This window comes from Bos indicus, chromosome 4 (genome assembly GCF_029378745.1).
Source record: "Bos indicus isolate NIAB-ARS_2022 breed Sahiwal x Tharparkar chromosome 4, NIAB-ARS_B.indTharparkar_mat_pri_1.0, whole genome shotgun sequence".
Lineage (NCBI taxonomy): Eukaryota > Metazoa > Chordata > Mammalia > Artiodactyla > Bovidae > Bos > Bos indicus.
The window spans coordinates 119,213,300-119,232,620 of record NC_091763.1 but is presented as its reverse complement, the minus strand read 5'-3'; the positions used below and the strand labels follow the sequence as shown (position 1 = coordinate 119,232,620).

The 19,321-nt window shown below is 56.1% G+C and overlaps 1 protein-coding gene across 3 annotated transcripts in view; it reads left to right on the top strand.

Moving 5' to 3' along the window:
* The window catches only part of PTPRN2 (protein tyrosine phosphatase receptor type N2), a 602,297-nt gene that overhangs the window by 360,763 nt on the left and 222,213 nt on the right, over window positions 1–19,321 (top strand). For all 3 annotated transcript variants that reach the window (XM_070788511.1, XM_070788512.1, XM_070788513.1), the window contains one exon: window positions 1,265–1,329. In XM_070788511.1, the coding sequence (XP_070644612.1) occupies window positions 1,265–1,329 (65 nt within the window). The remainder of the gene's footprint in view (window positions 1–1,264; window positions 1,330–19,321) is intronic.

Below are 19,321 nucleotides of genomic sequence, written 5' to 3'. Positions count from 1 at the left end.
TTCCATCTTTAGTGCTTTGTGTCCTCAGCCTATTGAAGACTCACTATTATCCCCCCAAAGTAGCCTGTCATTCAGTAAAATGCCTCCTTTGTTCGCAGGAGAACATTAAAATCAATTGCTTTATACCCTATCTCTTAAAGAATATCCTCCATTCAAGGCTTACCTTTGAGCCGCTGCCCCCTCACCACCCTGCCACCCTCTCCCCAGCTTAGAGCTTCTTCAAGTGCTGGTGCGGTAACCCCTGGGTTTGTGTCTGCCTCCCCCAGGGCTCCCATAATTACCTAAATGTAAGAAATAACATTCATTTGTTCAAAGGAAAACTTTCTGCCAGACAAGGAGAGGGCCCCGGAGGCTGGGGAGGTGGCTGTGGCAGGCTCTGTGTGTATCCCTCTGAAAGATATAATTCCATCACCTAAGATGCACGGAGCTGTTTCACAGTAAGAGTGAAAGTGATGGTTGTTTTGCTCTCTCATTCTGCATTAATCACAACTGCAATGCACTCTTCCTTCTTAGGCTTTGCGATAAAATTCTATTCCTCCTGGTTTTCATTTCCAAAATGACATGGGCTTTATCCGAAAGAGTATTCCCGCAGAATCGTAAGCCAAGGTCAATTGCCTTGTGACACCCTCCCTCTCCAGGAGGTGGGGACCGCGCGCCTGCCGGGCTGGCGTCGGGATTAACTGGGCTTCATCTCCGGCAGCTAATTGTTTCCAGGACCCATTCCACTTGGTCTGATACGGAGGGTAATTCATTCTCTGAGAGTCTTGCTCATTCTAAGTCAGGAGCAAAGTAGGAGGAGGGTAGTGCTGGAGGTGTGTCCTCACAGGATGTTCTGCCAGGGGTAGGAGCCAGAGGGGGTAGACAGCTCCGGGAGCGGGTGAGGAAGGCTCAGTCGGGCCCCCCAGCTGGTGAGTCTGTCTGTGAACACAAGCCTTGGGACCAGAACCTACTTCCCAGTACACATCTGCAACCCGCCTGTCGTTCAAACCAAGACTCCGGGCGGCACGCCTGCCTCCCGTCTCTCGCCCAGGCTCCATAAGGATGCTGTGAATTTCCTAAGATGATGGTTTGTGGGAGGGACCCACATCCTGCCCTGGGTGGGGAGCCCCCTGCCCGGGTCTCCACACCAGGCTCCTCCACAGCTAACCGACCACAGCTAACCAAGCAGGCAGTGACCACGGGGCTGGGTGGTAGGGGGTGCTCAGGTGTCTGGAGAACGCGCTTCTCTCCTCGCTGACCTCTTGCCTCTCCATCTCTCCCGCAGCTGACAACAGAGACAAACTGCAGACCATGTCTGGGCTGAGAGTTCTTCAGGCCGGAGTCGGCTCGGTGAGTGAGTGCGCGGCCGGGGGCCTGGCAGGCCCTGGCCGGGGCCGGAGCGGGGGCCGGGCTGGTCCTCCGGTGGCGGGGGCGGTGCTCACGCGTGGTGCCCGGCTTGTGTGACGCTGTTTGGTTGCCTTTGAAACTGTGCTCGGTGTCTCCCTCGAGAAAATGCTGGAGCCTCTGGGAGCGCGATCTCCCTTCTTCCAGTGACACAGGTGTGAGGTCTGCAGCGGGAAAGTTGTTCTCTTCTTCCCGCGGGAGGGGCCCTTCCATCTCCCTAGTTACAGACCCCGTGGGGCGGGGCGGAGAGAGCAGGGCGCCTGCGCGTAGACGTGACACCCTCGGAGGCGTCGAGTCCCAGCATCGCCGCGCCGGCCACATAAGTAGGCACTCGACTGAGTCCTCCATCAGCAATTAGAGCCGAAGGCACTCAGCCCTGGAGCCCTGGCGCGGGCCGAGCGGATCGCGGGCAGTTAATGAAACGTGCGCTGTGCGCCGCGGATGCACCGCCCTGGGGTGCTTGTCCCCATCGTGAGTCAGCGGGCCCGGAGCCAGTCTGTGCGCGCGCATCTGAAATCCCTGATTTCACGCCCGCCGTGACAGTAATTAACCGTTAAGGGCGCTTATTTACCCGCTCCTGGCTCAGGGCGAGATGCCTCCACGTGGCCACTCCAAGGCCCACCGGAGCCCTGGCTCTTGAAATAAGAACGTATTTAGCAGCTGCTTCGGCACAGAGGCAGGCTCTGTGCTCCACAGACACCAGGCAGGGCACCTTGCGGGGGGCCTGCGTCGAAGCCCCTGTGTCCCCAACCTTGGCAATTGGTGACGGGGAGGGGACGCCCGGGGTCTGTGGGCCCCCAAAACCATCTATAACCCTCGGGGGTGCAGTGACCACTGGCCGGAAGGCAGAGGGTTCGGAGGATCCAGGCACAGATGGAAGGTTCTGGTCCGCGGCTCCCAGCCTCTGCAGGGTGTCCTTCCTGCAGGAGGTGCCTGGTGCCCAGTGGTGGAGCGGACCCAGACCAACTCTGGCGAGGGCCCTGAGCATCAGGGGTCAGAGGCGGCTCAGGCCCTGGGCCCCTCTCTCCTGTGCGGTGGCAGAGCGTGTTCCTTGGAGATGGCAGACCGCCCTGGACAGGGGAGGGGAGGAAGTACCCAGGTCGGGGTGCGGAGCTGGGGGCTGCTGTGGTTCTGGGCAGCGGGGAGTTGGGGGTGGGGGTGTTGCGACTTTGCGGACTCCTCTGACTAGAGGTCGTAGGGACAGGTCTCGGAGGAGGGCGCTGACCACCGCCCCCTGCTCCTAGCCTGGCCGGGCACACATCCAGCTTGCACGCAGGGCCCCCTGTCTGTGATCTGACGCCTGTGTCACAGCTCGGAGACCTGCCCTGCCCCCTGGCCCCCGCCGCCCATGAACCCCGGGCCCCCCACGCCCCACCCTGCCGTCGCGCTCCCCCGCATGGTCACTGCTCCCTGGCTCATCCTGTTGGACAAACACGTGCACTGGCGTGTCCAGCTCATACGGTGAAAGCTCCCTGGACATGTCTCTCGGCACACTGGCCTTCTCGCCTCCCTGCCGCTCGCTGCCTCCTTCTTCCCAAAACCACCCCCAAATCTGCAAAGGCGTCTGGATTCCTAGCACCAGAAGGTCAGCATCTGCTCACTCCTGACACCCGGCCCAGCCCAGCCCCTAGCGTCCCCTGGATGGTTCACGTCTGCGGCCTCGGAGCTCAGTGGTCAGCAGCAGTGGTCACTGTCCTGAGCGTGGCCTCTGGTCCTCCTGGCCTGCCTGCCTGGCCTCCTTCTGAAGCCAGCTGCACTGAGGGGTCTTCGTGTGGGGTCTGTATGTCCCCGGGGATCTCCCTGAGGCCACGACCCTTACGTCATCCTGTGACGATGACCCCACCTGGCCCGTTCTCCACGCTCCAGGCATGCACAGACACCAGCCCTAACTTTCTGTCCTTGGAGACCAGCAAGGGGTCCCCGAGGCTGGGCGAAGCAAGGACCCTAAACCTCTCCCCACACACACACCTGGCCCTGCCCCGGACCCCAGCTCACGGCAGAAATTGGTGACGCGCTTTCTGGGGACTGGGGGACCCCACGAGGGGAGCCTGAGTCTCTGGCGGCTTGTCTGCAGAGATGACAACCTACACTCAGAGGGGAGCCCCTGCCCACTTCTGGGTGCCCTTCCACTATCTGGCAGGGCTCCGGCCTGGACAGTGGGGGTGCAGGGCAGAGCAGACCCCAGCCCACAGCACTGCTCCTGCGTCTTCGGCCTTGCTTGCTTCCTCTGTGCTCCTCAAGCGGCCAGAAGCCTGACCTCACCCTCCCCAGGGGCAGGAAACAGCCACATCCCAGACCGCGTACTCCGTCCCAGGCTGAAGCGTGGCCGCGGGCGGCTCTCCTCCCCAGGGTCTCCCCGAGTCGCCCGTGTCTTCCCGGGGTGCCGGGTCTCCGCGGCCACGGGGTGCTCTGAGCCCGGGTCTCAGGCCCCGTCCTTTTTCATCCTCAGAGGCAGTGCCGCCATCGCCTTTGCGGTTGTCAGGCCCCGAACCCAGGTCCCATAGTGGGAAGGGGGTGTGTGTGCGTGGGATGGGCCCTGGATCTGGAAACGGGCGCAGGAGGGGCAAGTGGAGATATGTGTAAGAAGCTAGTCTTTCTTTTTCTAATTTTAATTGCCTTGTGCAGTGTTGAGCCTGATTTTGATGCTTCTGATTTTCCTTGAAATGTATTTGATATGAATGTCTCTGCTAATTCCTGACTCTGGAAAGTGGAGCAGAGTCTTGATTCCTAGAAATCTGCCATCATTTACGGGATGTCTCCCCAGTGCTGCTGATTCAACATGCGATGACAGATAGCGGAATTAACGCCTTTTAAGCTAAATGGAAATATCTCAAAACAAAATTTAAAGGCAATGAACAGATTAGAGGGGACGCACGCATTCCTGATAGACTGGTGGTGTTTTGACATTTTTCAAAATCTAGTTTCTGATGTCTTGAATGTCTTCATATTTTTTCCAGTGAATAAAGTCATGTTTTTTTCCAAAGGAAAATTATGATATTACCAAGAAAAATAAACTCAAACATTTGGAAGAAAAACCATCTAGATGACTGTCCCCAGGCCAGCATTTCCGTGAGAGTGGCTTGCGTGGTGTATCTGAAATAAACCGGGGCTTCCTAGTTCTCTAGAGTGTCGTAAATGCAACACGATTAGCAATGTACCTGCCTGCGTTTCAGCGGGGCCCCGGTGCAGATGCCCTGGCATAGCTCTGGATGGCGGCCTTGGGGCAGAGCCAGGCAGGAGGGAGAGCTGCCTCCTCGCAGGTTGTGGGAAAAGGAGGGGTTCTCCCGCACCCCCTGAGGGCCCCTGCCCTGAAAGTTAAACTGACGAAGACGGGCACGCAGGAGCAGAGCGGCACATTCACTTGATCTGTGTTTCCCAGGACATGTGGGGAAAGAAGCCCACATTCGTGGGTAGACCAGCTGCCTCCTGCTGAGTCAGGGGGCATGGGTGCGGACACCATGTGGGTCTCTGCAGAGGACGTCTCTCCCAGAGGGTCTGGGCCTGCCTCAAGGAGAAGGCTGTGCACGCGGCTGGAGCCGCCCTCAGCCACGGGGGCGTGTCAGGGGGCGTGTCCTGGTCCCCAACTCGTCGGTGAGAGGTCGCACGTGGTTTTGGGGGTGTCTCAGAGCCTGGGCTCGGGGAGCTCTGTGGGGCGGGGCAGGCGGCCATCTACCCCCCGGTTCAGCCCAGCTGCACTTTGCCCCCATCGGTCACCGTTCCGGCTCCTGGGTAAGATTTTTGTCCAGAGAAAGGATTCTGCGGCCAAGCGTGTATCGGTCCCCACAGACCCTGAGAGGCTGTGAAGCTGTGGTCGCACTCCTCCCCCGATGCCTTAACGTGGCTCAGCTGTGTGCTGCCTGTGCTGGCGGGTGTGTGCGGTTGCCCACAGTCATCACGGGAGGCCGAGCGGGTGGCATGGGGACACTCCACGGTCACTTGAGGGACGGTGTCGTTTCCCCCAGAAGCGCCCCCAGCCTTGCCCGTCTGTGGAAGCACGTGGCTGTTTCAGCGGCTGTTGGGAAAGCTCAGGGTGCGGGGAGCCTCTGAGAAGAACTGAGTGGTGCTCAGCGGCCAGAGAACGGCAGCCCGGGCAGCCCGGGGCACGGGGACCCTCGGGGTCGGGGGATAGTGTTGAGCCGAGTCCCCAGGGACCCTGCGGCCAGTCCACTTGGACTTGGGGATGGATTGATGTTGACAGCCTTGCCAAGATGGGAAGAAGGCATGTGGGGCCAACCCCCTGCCCTGAGGGGACGGTGGGGACAGAGCCCCGTGTGGGCCTCAGGCCATGGGGAAGCTGTCACCCCCAGGGGTCACTTTTCACGTGTGGATGGAGTGGCACTTCATCATGCTTAGTAAATACCCGCAGGTATGCAGTCAGTACCCACAGGAGCATGGTCGGTACCCATAGGTGCATGGTCAGTACCCAAAGGTGCATGGTCAGTACCCACAGGTGTACAGTTGATACCCACAGGTGCATGGTCAGTACCCACAGGTGATGGTCAGTACCCACAGGTGTGCAGTTGATACCCACAGGTGATGGTCAGTACCCACAGGTGCGTGGTCAGTACCCATAGGCGTGCAGTCGGTACCCACAGGTGCATGGTCGGTACTCACAGTGACAAGGTACTCGTGACAGAAATGTCTCATGGCTGTGCTGCCCGGGGACCGGCTCTCCAGGGGATAAATTCATGGTGATGCAGGAAGCCCCGTGGCAGCTGTGGGGGGTGGGGGACGTGGCAGAGGACCCTGGAGTGCAGAGCCTGCAGACACGCTGGGGACGTCCCAGCGCTGATCTGTAGCCTCATCCTTGGACATGGCTTCAGAGGTGGCTGGCGGGTAATAGTCTCAGATCTTTAATAGAAATCATAAGCGCTAACAGTTCCACTTGACTCAGGAAGCTGCAGGACAGTGCGGATCTGACGCTTTAAGAAGGGCCTCACTCTCGGTGAGTCCTCACACCCCAGAAACTTATCTTATGAGGATAATGCACCAGGCAAGAAAATGAAGGGCTTCCCTTGTGGCTCAGCTGGTAAAGGATCCGCCTGCAACACGGGAGGCCTGGGTTCAGTCCCTGGGTCGGGAAGATCCCCTGGAGAAGGGATAGGCTACCCACTCCAGTATTCTGGCCTGGAGAATTCCATGGACTGTATAGGCCATGGAGTCACAAACAGTAGGACACGACTGAACATCTTTTGCTAAGAAAATGAAAACGCAGAGCTTTGGAAATACCAAAACTGTCCTAAGTGTAAAACCCCAGGAAGGTCATTAATTATGTCATATTATTTCATGAAGATTGTCACGACAGCTCTGAACCTGAGCGCAGCTGTGGAAACTGTGCCATGGACTTGGGCTGGGGCAGCACGTGCAGATGTGAGGTCACCCCTAGAATGGTGGGATCACAAGCCAGTTCTCTCCTTTTCCAAAATCTCGGTCAGTATCATTTGTAGCTTTTATTTTGACATCGTTGTAAAGTTACAGGAAGTTGCAAGGAGGGCCCAGTGAGGCCATGTATATGTACTCACCGAGCCCCCACCCCGCGGGCTGCACCCACGTCGCTGTAGGCTGAGAGTCAAACCAGGAGATGGGTATCAGTTCAACGTGTGTGTCTGGAGAAGGAAATGGCAACCCACTCCAGTAATCTTGCCTGGAGAATTACATGGACGGAGGAGCCTGGCGGGCTACAGTCCATGGGGTTGCAGAGTCGGGCATGACTGAGCAACTATCACTCAATGTGTGTGTAGGTATTCGTCATTTTATCTTTGATACCATTTCTTATAGTTCTAGTAAAGAAAAAGCTTGCAACCAAAGTAAGTGAGAACATGTTTGCTTTTAAATAAGTGAGGACGCGAGAGGAAATGCCACCACGTGTGTGCTGAGTGCGGCTCCCAGCTTGCTGTGGAGGACATTCCAGGTAACTCGAGTCCTCACACACTCACATCTGTGGTGCTGTGTTAATACAGACACGTAGGCAGGACGCGGTAAGTGGTCACACGTGTCCCGGGTTTAGACCGAGGCCCGTGTTTGGAAACCCAAGGGGAAGCACCCTGGGGGTGTGTGGACGCAGAGGGCGGGAGCAGCCTGCAGGGACCGCAGCTGGGCCTGGGCAGGTGGGGCGCTGACAGGTGGCGCTGGGGGGTGGGTCTTGTGAGACGGGAGGAGCTGCAGGCTCCAGGGTGTGTGAAGCAGGAGCGGTCGCTTTGAGGATGAATGCTGACACAGATCAGACGGACACGCCGGAGCCGGCAGGCTGTCCCGCGTAGACTGTGAGCTGACTGAGGCGGCGCTGGCTGTTGGACCCTAAAGACGTGAGGGCTGCTTGGCGGGGCCGCTCTCGCCCCCGCGGCTCCCCCTCCCTGTCCGGCTGCGACCAGAGGATGGAGGGTGGGCCCTGGCAGCCACCTGGGGCTCGGGCGTCCTGGGCTGCTGGGGGCCCTGCCCTGTGCCCGTCCTCGAGGGCTCTGGTTCCTCAGGTTATATTCTTGTGCCTGTCACTTAATTTTTATTCTAATCTGTGTTTCCAGACAGAGAAAGTTGATTTTTTTTCTTCAAGGTGTAAAATGTGCGTCATCCCAAGAAAGGCTTCTTGAGCCTTGTAAATATTCCTATTTATGTTTGAAAATCTGCATAAAATTGCGTTAGAACATTTGCCGCGGTCTCTCCAGGCTGCCTTGAGAATTCCAGTGCTAGGCTGAGGGGGCGGTGTCAGAGGTCAGAGTTCGGGGTTGGCCATGTGGTCCCTTCCACGAGGACGGGTCCCCAGCTCTGCTGGCCGGGCCCCTCGGAGCTCAGCACAGCGTCCCCCACACAGCCTTAACCAGGGTTTCTCATACTGTTTTCTTATTTCTCAAAAGTGAAGAGACTCAGACAAAAATATGTTCAATATAATTAACGCACTTGACATGGTGGCAAACGTGAGTTCAGTGTGAGGCGGCGGCCTTTCCCTCCGCGGTGCTGTATACAGTCGCCGTCACGTGGGCCCGCAGGGTCTTTTGAGTGCTTTCCGTGGTTTAAAGCAGGCGAGGTGCCTGTGATGAGGCAGTTGCCATGGTGACACACTCAGCTTTGATGCAGCGTCAGGGTAAACAGTCATGTAAGATGGAGTGCGTGTGGTCTGCCTGTGGCATCCCCCACCATCCCGGGCTGACATGTCAGCTGCGTTGCTATAGAAAGTGCCTAGTGTGTGTCTCCCTGCCAGGCCGCACTGTGGTCCAGCTGGGGCCGGGCGACCATCCCGCTGGGATGCGGGAGCAGGCACGTCTCATGGTCTGTGAGCTGGTTCAGGGTCCTCCTCCCCGGAGCCGGGCAGCCTGGATCAGAAGGCAGTGTTGATGTCAAGCCGAGCTTTGCAGACGCTCGGAAGAGCCCCCGGAACGCGGTGTTCCAGAAGCCCGCTTCCTGTCCTCAGCCCTACGACTTGGAATTGCCGAGAAGGTGCAAAGACCGCTGGAGGGGTCGTGCAGAGCACCCCAGCCTCGTTCAGGGCAGCGGCCGTGTGGCCAGGGGCAGCCCGCGAGAGACGAATGTCCCTGGCGCCCACGCGCCCACCCTGCCAGGCAGAGGCAGATGACCCTCCGGGTGGGGAGCCGGGTGCGGGAGATTGAGGTCGGAAGCGCCCTCCAGGCATCACCTCCAGAGGCTGAGCTTCGGTCCCTGAATCCAGCCTTGCCTTGAAATTAGAAATGTCCTGAGCTCTGCCTTTTAGCTGAAGAGCCCCTGAGGCTCCCGTCACTTGGAAATGTGTCCACTAGAGGGTCAGCCCCAGGCCTGGCTTCCGGTCTCCTGCCCACAGATGCGGGTCCTCCAGGGGCCTCCACACCCGCTGCCCCCCGAGTCCCCGCCCGAAATGCCGTGGTGGGGATGAGTCGTGGGGGCATCACTTGGTGGGGAACCTGGGCTCAGGCCAACCCCAGTGACCTCCCTGAACTGCACTCCTCTGTAAAGGTTGTGTCCTGAAGTCCTGGGAGTCAGGATCCCGCTCTGTCCATCATGTGGGGACATGGGTCCCCCCGAGGCAGGCTTGTGGTGCTTGCCTCCTGCTGCCCACCCCCCCAGATCGGCGCTTTCACAGTCTCCCTCCCTCCCCGGGGATCACAGGGTTGGGGGTGGTGGGGAGCTGCTCTGAGTGGATGGCTGCTCTGCCGTGGGGGACCCGTCCCCTGCCTCTGACCCGCCCCCTCCAGGGTGCTCCCCAGGCTGTGCTGGGTCACGTGAGCTGAAGCCGGTCCCTCCTCTTCTGTGAGCTCTGGAGCGAAGCCGCCTGCGTCGCTACCACCGGTGCCTCCAGCTTGTGGTCTGACGCTCCGCGGCTGCTCAGTCACCCCTGGTTGGGGCAGAGTGACCGCGAGCCCAGGGCAGCAGGTGGACACCCGCCTGGGCACGTTCAGTCTTTAACTGTGACCATCCCAGGCCGCGTCTCCATGGCAACAGGTGTGCAGCCCTTAATTGCTGATTTGAATACTTCCCCTCTGCTTTATCCATGAGTTCAAAAAAAAATAAAAAGCTGTGTTCACCCATATGAAGTTCACCCATATAATGTAATTAATAATTACATTAATTAGTAATCAATGTAACACTACATATAATCAAACACCAAATTTAAAACAATCTCACATCAAAACAGACACTCAGCCAGTGCCACGCTGGCGACTGCAGTGTGGGCCTACTCTGTCGAGATGGCCCGCGGCTCCCCTGCAGTGAGGAGCGGACCCCACACAGGCGTCCACCCAGGACGGGGCCCCTTCCTCAGTGTGTCCAGGCCCAGCCAGGCTGTGCTTCGCCGGCCATCACGTGCAAACCCGCATCTGAGCAGAAGGGCAGCTGGTGCTGGAGCTGCTGCCCCGGGCCGGGACTTGGTCCTGAAAGCATCCAGGGAGGTCAGAGGTCCTGTGGGCCCAGCGGAACCGCCCTCTCTTTACCTGGACCCCCAGACCCCTGGGCGCAGAGCCGCTCCGTGTGTGGCTCCACCCAGGCCCTGAGGTGGTCCAAAGACTCTGCCCTCACTGGGGCCACCGGTCCTCTGACGTCCCTGAGACACCACGTGGGACCCGTTAACAGGCCCTGGGGCCCGCGTCCCATGTCATCCCTCTGCAGGACTGGCCTCCCGACCTGCCTCCTCTGGGGCCTCCCCGGTTGGCGGGCACCTCCTGCTGGCTGCGGTCTCTCTCCCAGACCGTGGGCACCTCTGACCCGGCGTTGGGTCCCAGGGCTGACAGTGGTGACCAAGCGCCATAGACCAGGGCTGCAGACTCCGGCGTGTCCCCCCTCAGCTCTGAGGCCAGAGTGCAGAGCCCGGACGGTGCGGGGCTGCGTGCCCTGGGGGCTCCCAGGGAGGGTGCGTCCGCCTTGTCCCGCGCCTGGGGCTGCCCTGTCCTCGCCAGCCTCCTTCAGCCTCTGCCCCGCCACCTCACGGCCTCCCCGGGTGTCTCCTCTTAGGAGGACTAGGGCCGCCCTGCCCCCCAGTGACCTCGCTTCCCTGGATCACCCCCGCCAAGACCCCATGGCCAGGGAGGCTCCTTCCCAGGACTGGGGCTGAGGAGGTGCACAGCTTTCGGGGAGACGGTTTGCCCTCAACACCCACAAATCACAGACACCATCCAAGCACCAGGCGCGCCTGTCCGCTGACCCACAACCAAATTTCTCTCCTTTCGGGGTTAAGGTGCCTTGCTCACCTGGTTGGTTAGCGGGGTTCACCTCTCCAGCTGATTAAGAGTCAAGTTTGAGTGAATGGACCTTGGGCTACATTGGGTCCCCTGCTCCCCAGGCCCCTGTGCACTCACACACATGCACACACATGTACACACAGGCACACACATGGTCCCCAGCTCCCTGCCGCCCATCTGACAGGTGTGAACTATGGTGGAGGAATCAGGGCTGGAGAACTGGACCGAACCACTGTCTGTGCCCGTCCTGAGAAATGCACGGAAGTGTTCCCTGATAGACCTTCCTGACAATTGCACACTTCAAAGACAACATGAAACGTAGAGTCTAATTTGTTACTTGTCATTAAATTAGTTAATTCTCGCCATCTTGTTGTTCATCTTTTTCTCGAGATTCGTGAAAGTTGAAACCCCGTAGGCACTTCTTGAGACATGTGACACCAGCTGCACTCGGTGAGTAGGGTGTATTTCAAAGCGAGGTTAACTGCACACGTGAAGGTGTTAGCGGCAAAGGTCGTGAGACACGTTGCTTCGTTGTTCAGTCACTGAGTCATGTCTGACTCTGCGATCCCATGGACGGCAGCACAGCAGGATTCCCTGTCCTTCACCATCTCCCGGAATTTGCTCAGATTCATGTCCATCAAGTCGGTGATGCCATCCAACCATCTCATCCTCTGTCGTCCCCTTCTCCTACCTTCAATCTTTCCCATCATCAGGGTCTTTTTCAATGAGTCAGCTCTTCACATCAGGGGCTAAAGTACTGGAACTTCAGCTTCAGCATCAGTCTTTCCAGTGAATATTCAGGGTTGATTTCCTTTAGGATTGATGGGTTTGATCTCCTTGCTGTCCAAGGGAGACAAGTGTAAAACCTGAACTTCCCAACTTCTGGATAAGCTGCAAGGTGGGGGGTGGGCAAGTGAGTGAGCTTGGCTCCTAGAATGAGGCAGTGGTCCTGCCACGCACAGGGCCCCCCGGATGCACCTGGACCAGAGCCTGGGGCTGTCCTGCTGACACAGGGACGGCCCTTCCTGCCTGCATCTTACTCATGGTCACTCTTCGGGGGGCCCCAGGACAGCAGGTGTAGGGAGAGCGCCTCCCTGGGGTGATGGCGCCCAGCCCCTCGGGGGAGGGGGGCACCAGACTCACAATCGGCGTGTCTGCACAGACTCCACCTCTTGTTCCTGAGGAAGGAAGATGTTTTCAGAGGTGAGTCAGGCCTCTGCGAGTGTAAACTCTGAGCCACAGCTCTGGTTTTGAGCGAGAGCGTAAAGCAAAAATAAATTTTATAAGAGGTCTCCTTCCCTTGACAAGCACTCGACTTCACCCAGCAGTAAAGACGTCTAACTCTTTGCTGTTCCTTGTGGCGACACTGCCTTCAGTGGAGGGGAAGGGCGGCCAGGGTGAGCGTCTGCATGCTGATGCTCTGGTTTCCTGGGGCCGCCTCAGGGGCCCTGTGCTTGGGCGTCCTGGGAGCTGGGATCTGACATCCGGGCATCCTTCCCAAGGCCTCTCTCCTTGGCCCGTGGACACTGCTCCTCCATATCCTCACGTGGTCACCCCCCATGCGTGGCCGTGTCCTGATCATGTCCTCTTATAAGGACCCCAGTCACACTAGATCATAACCCACCATAGGACCTCATTTTACCTTAATTCTCTCCTTAAAGGCTCATCTCCAAATACGGACAGACCCTCGGGTCCTGGGGTCATGGCTCAGCCCCCAGCACTGAGCCGTAGTCAACTCTGTCCTGTTGGTGTCTCATTAGACTCAGTATCGCCTGGACGAGTCGGCTTCCAAGAAATGTCCCTGTCCTATGCGCTACACTGTGCCAGACAATAAATGAAAATGTGAACAATTCTACATGCCGGTCACAGAGATAAGTGCAAACAAATACAAGGTACTGTGGACGCCTAGAAGCCTGTGGGATGGTCTTGCCCAGAGCTCCACCAGATCCATGGTTTGATCTGGGACCCCAGTTGTAGCAATAAGGTAACAGCAGGCTACCTTGCAAGGCAGCTTGCAAGCTTTAGTTGCTCAGTCCTATACAACTCTTGGCGAACCCATGGAGTGTAACCCGCCAGGCTCCTCTGTCCATGGGATTCTCCAGGCAATAATACTGGAGTGGGTTGCCATGCCTCCTCTAGGGGATCTTCCTGGCCCAGGGATTGAACCTGGGTCTTCTGCATTGTAGGCAGATTCTTTACCTTCTGAGCCACAGGGAAGCCCAACAGCTACCTCATTGGAGTACAAAATGAAGCAGAGCAAAGACTAACCGAGTTTTGCCAAGAGACCTCACTGCTGCTGCTGCTAAGTCGCTTCAGTCGTGTCCGACTCTATGCGACCCCATAGACGGCAGCCCACCAGGCTCCCCCGTCACAAACACCATCTTCCAACAACACAAGAGACGACTCTACACATGGACTTCACCAGATAGTCAATACCAAAATCAGATTGATTATAGTCTTTGCAGCCACAGATGGAGAAGCTCTGTACAGTCAGCAAAAAATAAGACCAGGAGTTGACTGTGGCTCAGATCATGAACTCCATATTGCAAAATTCAGACTTAAATTGAGAAAGTAGGGAAAAGCACTAGACCATTCAGGTATGACCTAAATCAAATCCGTTACAATTATACAGTGGAAGTGACAAATAGATTCAAGGGATTAGATCTGGTAGACAGATGCCTGAAGAACTGTGGACGGAGGTTTGCAACATTGTACAGGAGGTGGTGATCAAAACCATCCCCAAGAAAGAGAAACGCAAAAAGGCAAAATGGCTGTCTGGGGAGGCCTTACAAATAGCTGAGAAAAGAGAAGCTAAAGGCAAAGGAGGAAAGAAAAGATATTTATCTGAATGCAGAGTTCCAGAGAATAGCAAGGAGAGATAAGAAAGCCTTCCTCAGCGATCAATGCAAAGAAATAGAGGAAAACAATAGAAGGGGAAAGACTAGAGATCTCTTCAAGAAAATTAGAGACACAAAGGGGACATTTCATGCAAAGATGGGCACAATAAAGGACAGAAATGGTATGGACCTAACAGAAGCAGAAGATATTAAGAAGAGGTGGCAAGAATACACAGAAGAACTCTATAAAAAAGATCTTAATGACCTGGGTAACCACGATGGTGTGATCACTCACCTAGAGCCAGACATCCTGGAGTTCAAAATCAAGTGGGCCTTAGGAAGCATCACTACAAACAAAGCTAGTGGAGGTGATGGAATTCCAGCTGAGCTATTTCAAATCCTGAAATATGATGCTGTTAAAGTGCTGCACTCAATATGCTGGCCAATTTTGAAATCAGCAGTGGCCACAGGACTGGAAAAGGTTAGTTTTCATTCCAGTCCCAAGGAAAGCCAATGCCAAAGAATGCTCAAACTACCACACAGTTGTACTCATCTCACACACTAGCAAAGTAATGCTCAAAATTCTCCAAGCCAGGCTTCAACAGTACGTGAACTGAAAACTTCCAGATATTCAAGCTGGATTTAGAAAAGTCAGAGGAACCAGAGATCAAATTGCCAACATCTGTTGGATCATATAAAAAGCAAGAAAATTCCAGAAAAACATCTTCTTCTGCTTTATTGACTACACCAAAGCCTTTGACTGTGTGGATCACAACAAACTGGGGAAAATTCTTCAAGAGATGGGAATACCAGACCACCTGACCTGCCTCTTGAGAAATCTGTATGCAGGTCAAGAAGCAACAGTTAGAACTGGACATGGAACAACAGACTGGTTCCAAATTGGAAAAGGAGTACATCAAGGCTGTGTATTGTCACCCTGCTTATTTAACTTATATGCAGAGTACATCATGCAAAACACCAGGCTGGATGAAGCACAAGCTGGAATCAAGTTTGCTGGGAGAAATCTCAATAACCTCAGATATGCATATGACACCACCCTTATGGCAGAAAGTGAACAAGAACTAAAGAGCCTCTTGATGAAAGTGAAAGAGGAGAGTGAAAAAGCTGGCTTAAAACTCAACATTCAGAAAATGAAGATCATGGCATCTGGTCCCATCACTTCATGGCAAATAGATGGGGAAACAATGGGAACGGTGACAGACTTTATTTTCTTGGGCTCCAAAATCACTGCAGATGGTGACTGCAGCCATGAAATTAAAATGATGCTTGCTCCTTGAAAGAAAAGTTATGACAAACCTAGACAGCATATTAAAAAGCAGAGACGTTACTTTATTGACAAAGGTCCATATAGTCAGAGCTATGGTTTTTCCAGTGGTCATGTATGGATGTGAGAGTTAGACAGAGAAAGAAAGCAGAGCAGTGAAAAATTGATGCTTTTGAAGTGTGGTGTTGGAGAAGACTCTTGAGAGTCCCTTGGTCTGCAAGGAGATCCAATCAGTCCATCCTAAAGAAAATCAGTCCTGAATGTTCATTGGAAGGATTGATGCTGAAGCTGAAACTCCAATACTTTGGCCACCTGATGTGAAGAACTGACTGATTTGAAAAGACCCTGATGCTGGGAAAGATTGAAGGCAGGAGAAGGGGATGGATGACAGAGGATGAGATGGTTGGACGGCATCACCGACTCGATGGACCTAAGTTTGTGCAAGCTCCGGGAGTTGGCGAGGGACAGGGAGGCCTGGCGTGCTGCAGTCCATGGCGTTGCAAAGAGTCAGACACGGCTGAGTGATGAACTGACTGAATCACCTGGTTCAGATGCACAATCTTCCCCGGTGCCCACGGCCGCTCACTGGGGAGGACTGGCGTGCTCCCCACCCACCGGGCCCCGTCGGCGATTGTGCAGGGCAGGCCTGTCTCAGGATGTGAGGACCAGGGCGTGATGAAGACACAGTGCTCCCTGGGGAGAGGAGGGAGGCTGAGTGATCCCCGACACTGGAGCACTTTCTGTTGTGTTGCCATTGTGTTTCTTTGGTGAAGGCCGTCTTTCTGTGGCTTGCTTTCCTCTGGGTGTACAGCAGGTAGACGACAACTTATTTTAGGATTTACTTAGAAATGTCCGTCGTGTTGCCTCTGGCAGCAACATTAAAGGGCCTGCTTGTTAAACTGCTAATTTATGGATCTTCTCTAAGTAAATGCAAACAAAGCCCTGCTAATGTACAATGTTCAATTTTTAATTTCCAGTCCATCTTAGATTATAGGACTAAAAACAATATTTAATCCCTCGTTAACACATGAATAAGCGGAAGCTGTCATTTTCAACCAGACGATAACGGGATTATCTCAAGAACTGTCAGTTTATGTGAAAACATTATGTTGCCCAAATTTTCATAAAAATTAGTGGTGGATAATATTCAAGAACAGAGCAATGGAAGGAGGAAAGTCTGCATCCAAGGTAATAAATATTCATATTTGTCTGCTCAGGAGATGAAAATCTAATCAAGGGACTATTGATGCACTGGCTTTTTTTTTTTTAAACCAAGACTTTTCATCTAAATTGGGTTTGATATGGAAATTCCTCTCACTGGAGTCTCCCAGGCCATGAGCACTCGGGGCTCGGGGACGGGGTGTCCGCCGGGTCAGGTGTGGCTGCTGGAGACCAGCTGCACCCGCGCGGCGGGCCTTAGCGACGGGCCAGCTCACTGCCCCCAGCATCCTCTGCGTTGTGTGTGTGGGTGTGTGTGTGGGGGGGTGTGGGGGTGTGTGGGTGTGTGTGTGGGTGTGTGTGACGGGCCAGCTCACTGCCCCCAGCATCCTCTGCGTTGTGTGTGTGGGTGTGTGTGTGTGGGGGTGTGGGGGTGTGTGGGTGTGTGTGGGTGTGTGTGGGTGTGTGTGACAGGCCAGCTCACTGCCCCCAGCATCCTCTGCATTGTGTGTGGGGGTGTGTGGGTGTGTGGGTGTGGGGGTGTGTGTGTGTGTGGGTGTGTGTGGGGGTGTGGGGGTGTGTGTGTGGGTGTGGGTGTGTGGGTGTGTGTGTGGCACACTGGGCCCTCCCTCCTTTTTTTTTTTTTTAAGGAAAAACTACATAGTCTCGTGCCGGTTAACTCCAAGCTTCTGCAGGGTTAAAATTGTGTCTTTGTTGACAATTACCATAAATCAGAAGCCACTCTGCCTGAAGCTTAATGAAACATGTATGATTTTAAAGAGAAAAGATGGCGACCGCAGGACACGGTGCGTGTGTCCCCGTGACTGCCCCGGCCCGTCGCAGCTGTGAGGACAGTGCACAGACCCCTGGCCAGTGAGCTTTGACGCGGTGGGCCACACACGGCCGCTGGCCCCTCGACGTGCCTGGCCTTCCCGCATAGGGGCGTCCGGGCCCCTCAGACCCCCGTGCTTGGGACCCCCTTAGACTCGGGCCTCCAGGGAAGCAGAGCCTTCGCTAGTTCACGCTCGTAAGCCCGAGCAGGCCGGACACGAGCTGGTGGCTTCAGCCCCAGCCAAGTAGCAGACGCGGCCCTCAGCCGGCGATGGGACGGCCCCCACCCCCTGGACGGGACTCGCTCTGCGTCACGACTGATCTCTGTCGAATCAGGATGTTGACAGATGTGTATGTTAAATTATGACCCAACGTGCCCTTCCCGTTCACTTTAACCCGACTCAAGTAGAGCAGTCTCGGGGTGGTCTGGTCATCTGGAGAACACATGGACATGTGACCCCTGAAGGGGTCCCCCCAAGCTCTCCCCGTAGGGGCCGGCTGGGGGCTGCGGTCTCCGCACTCAGATTGTGTGACTCTGACACCCTGTCTATTTTCCTGTCCTGCCCCCCACACACACCATCAGGACCTCACGTTTCCGGCTCAGGGACATCTCAGTCCCCAGCTCGGGGTGGGGGGCTGTATACTGAGAGGAGAAGAGCGTGACCCCAGGGCGGGGGTCTCACAGGCTCAGGTCTCTCAGCTGAGCCGCGACCCCCAGCCCCCGCCCGGCGCCCCGTGCGCCGCTCCTGTGCAGATGGAGTCGGTCAATCTCAGTGTTTTCAGGAGACCCTCCTCCCAGAAGTCGGGTTTGGGGGCATCCCCGTGGGCCACTAGCCTCCTCTGGGGCCCCGGGGCCCCCCAACCTCACCCGACTCCTCCTGACACGTCTCCACTGGTGGCCCTGTGACATGCGCCTCAGCCTCCCCTCACCTGCCGGGGGGAGCTGCTGCCAGCACCGCGGCGGAGCCTCATCGTGTACGTCTGTGCGCGTGGTGGGTGAGCCATGAGCACCACCCCCAAGTGTCAGCCAGGGCTCCCAAGGGCAACAGAACCACCACGGTAAAGAGAGACGACTCGTGACGAGCAACTGGCCGTCCATCCTGAGGCTGCAGTCTGCTGCCTGCAGGCCGGAGGCCCAGGGCAGCCAGTGCTGCAAGTTCCGGGTCCATCCCGAAGGCCTGGGACCTGGGGGATCCACGGCGCACATCCCAACCCATGTCTGAGCCAAGACCCCAGAGCACCAGTGTCCTTCTCGCAGAAGGGAGAAAGTGGTCTCCACCCAGGCAGCCGGCAAAGTCGCCTTCCTCCACCCCCTGGCTTCTCCTGCAGGACTTGGAGTTCAGGGGGCAGGGTTTGTATAGCGTCTCACACTGAGCTTCCTCCAGGCTGGGTTCTGCTGCCGTGACCTGGAGCGTCGTCCTCATGATTTGGGGGGACAGTGTCCTGTGACTTCTGGGCTCATTCTTCCCTGGAGGTGAAGACTCACCATCGCAGGTGCCCCATGTCCCTGCTCCTGGTGGGCGAGCAGGTCCTCACCGCCTGGGGGCCTGGACCCAGAGGAGCAGCGGCAGGAGGGGGCAGGGGGAGAGGGGAGGCTCCAGGGACTGTGTCCGCCAACAGGGGCTTGTCCGCAACTAGGGTTGTTTGTGGCGGTGTCAGTGTCGAGTCTGTTCTTTCAAGGGGGTGCATTTACCTAGTACGCGTGAGGTGTGTACATGTGTGTGTGTGTGACGTGTATGCACGTGTACATGCGTGGTGTGTGTACACGTGTGTTGCGTGTTTAAGTATATGTGTGCACTGTGACATGTGCATGTGCAAGCATTGTGTGCACATGTGTGGTATGTGTGTGTACATGTGTGTGCTTGGGTATGCACGTGTGTGTACACGCATGTGTGCGTGTGTACATGTATGAGAGTGTGCTGGGGCATGCACATGTGTGTACATGTGTGGTGTGTGCGTATTGTGTACACGTGTGTGTGTGCATGTGTGAGAGTGCTGGGGTATGTACGTATGTATGTGTGTACATGTGTGGTGTGTGTGCACATTGTGTACCTATGTGATGTGTGTACATGTGTGTGTGCGTGTGTACATGTGTGAGCGTGTGCTTGGATATGCACGTGTGCGTGTACATGTGTGGTGTGTGTGCGCATTGTGTACCTATGTGATGT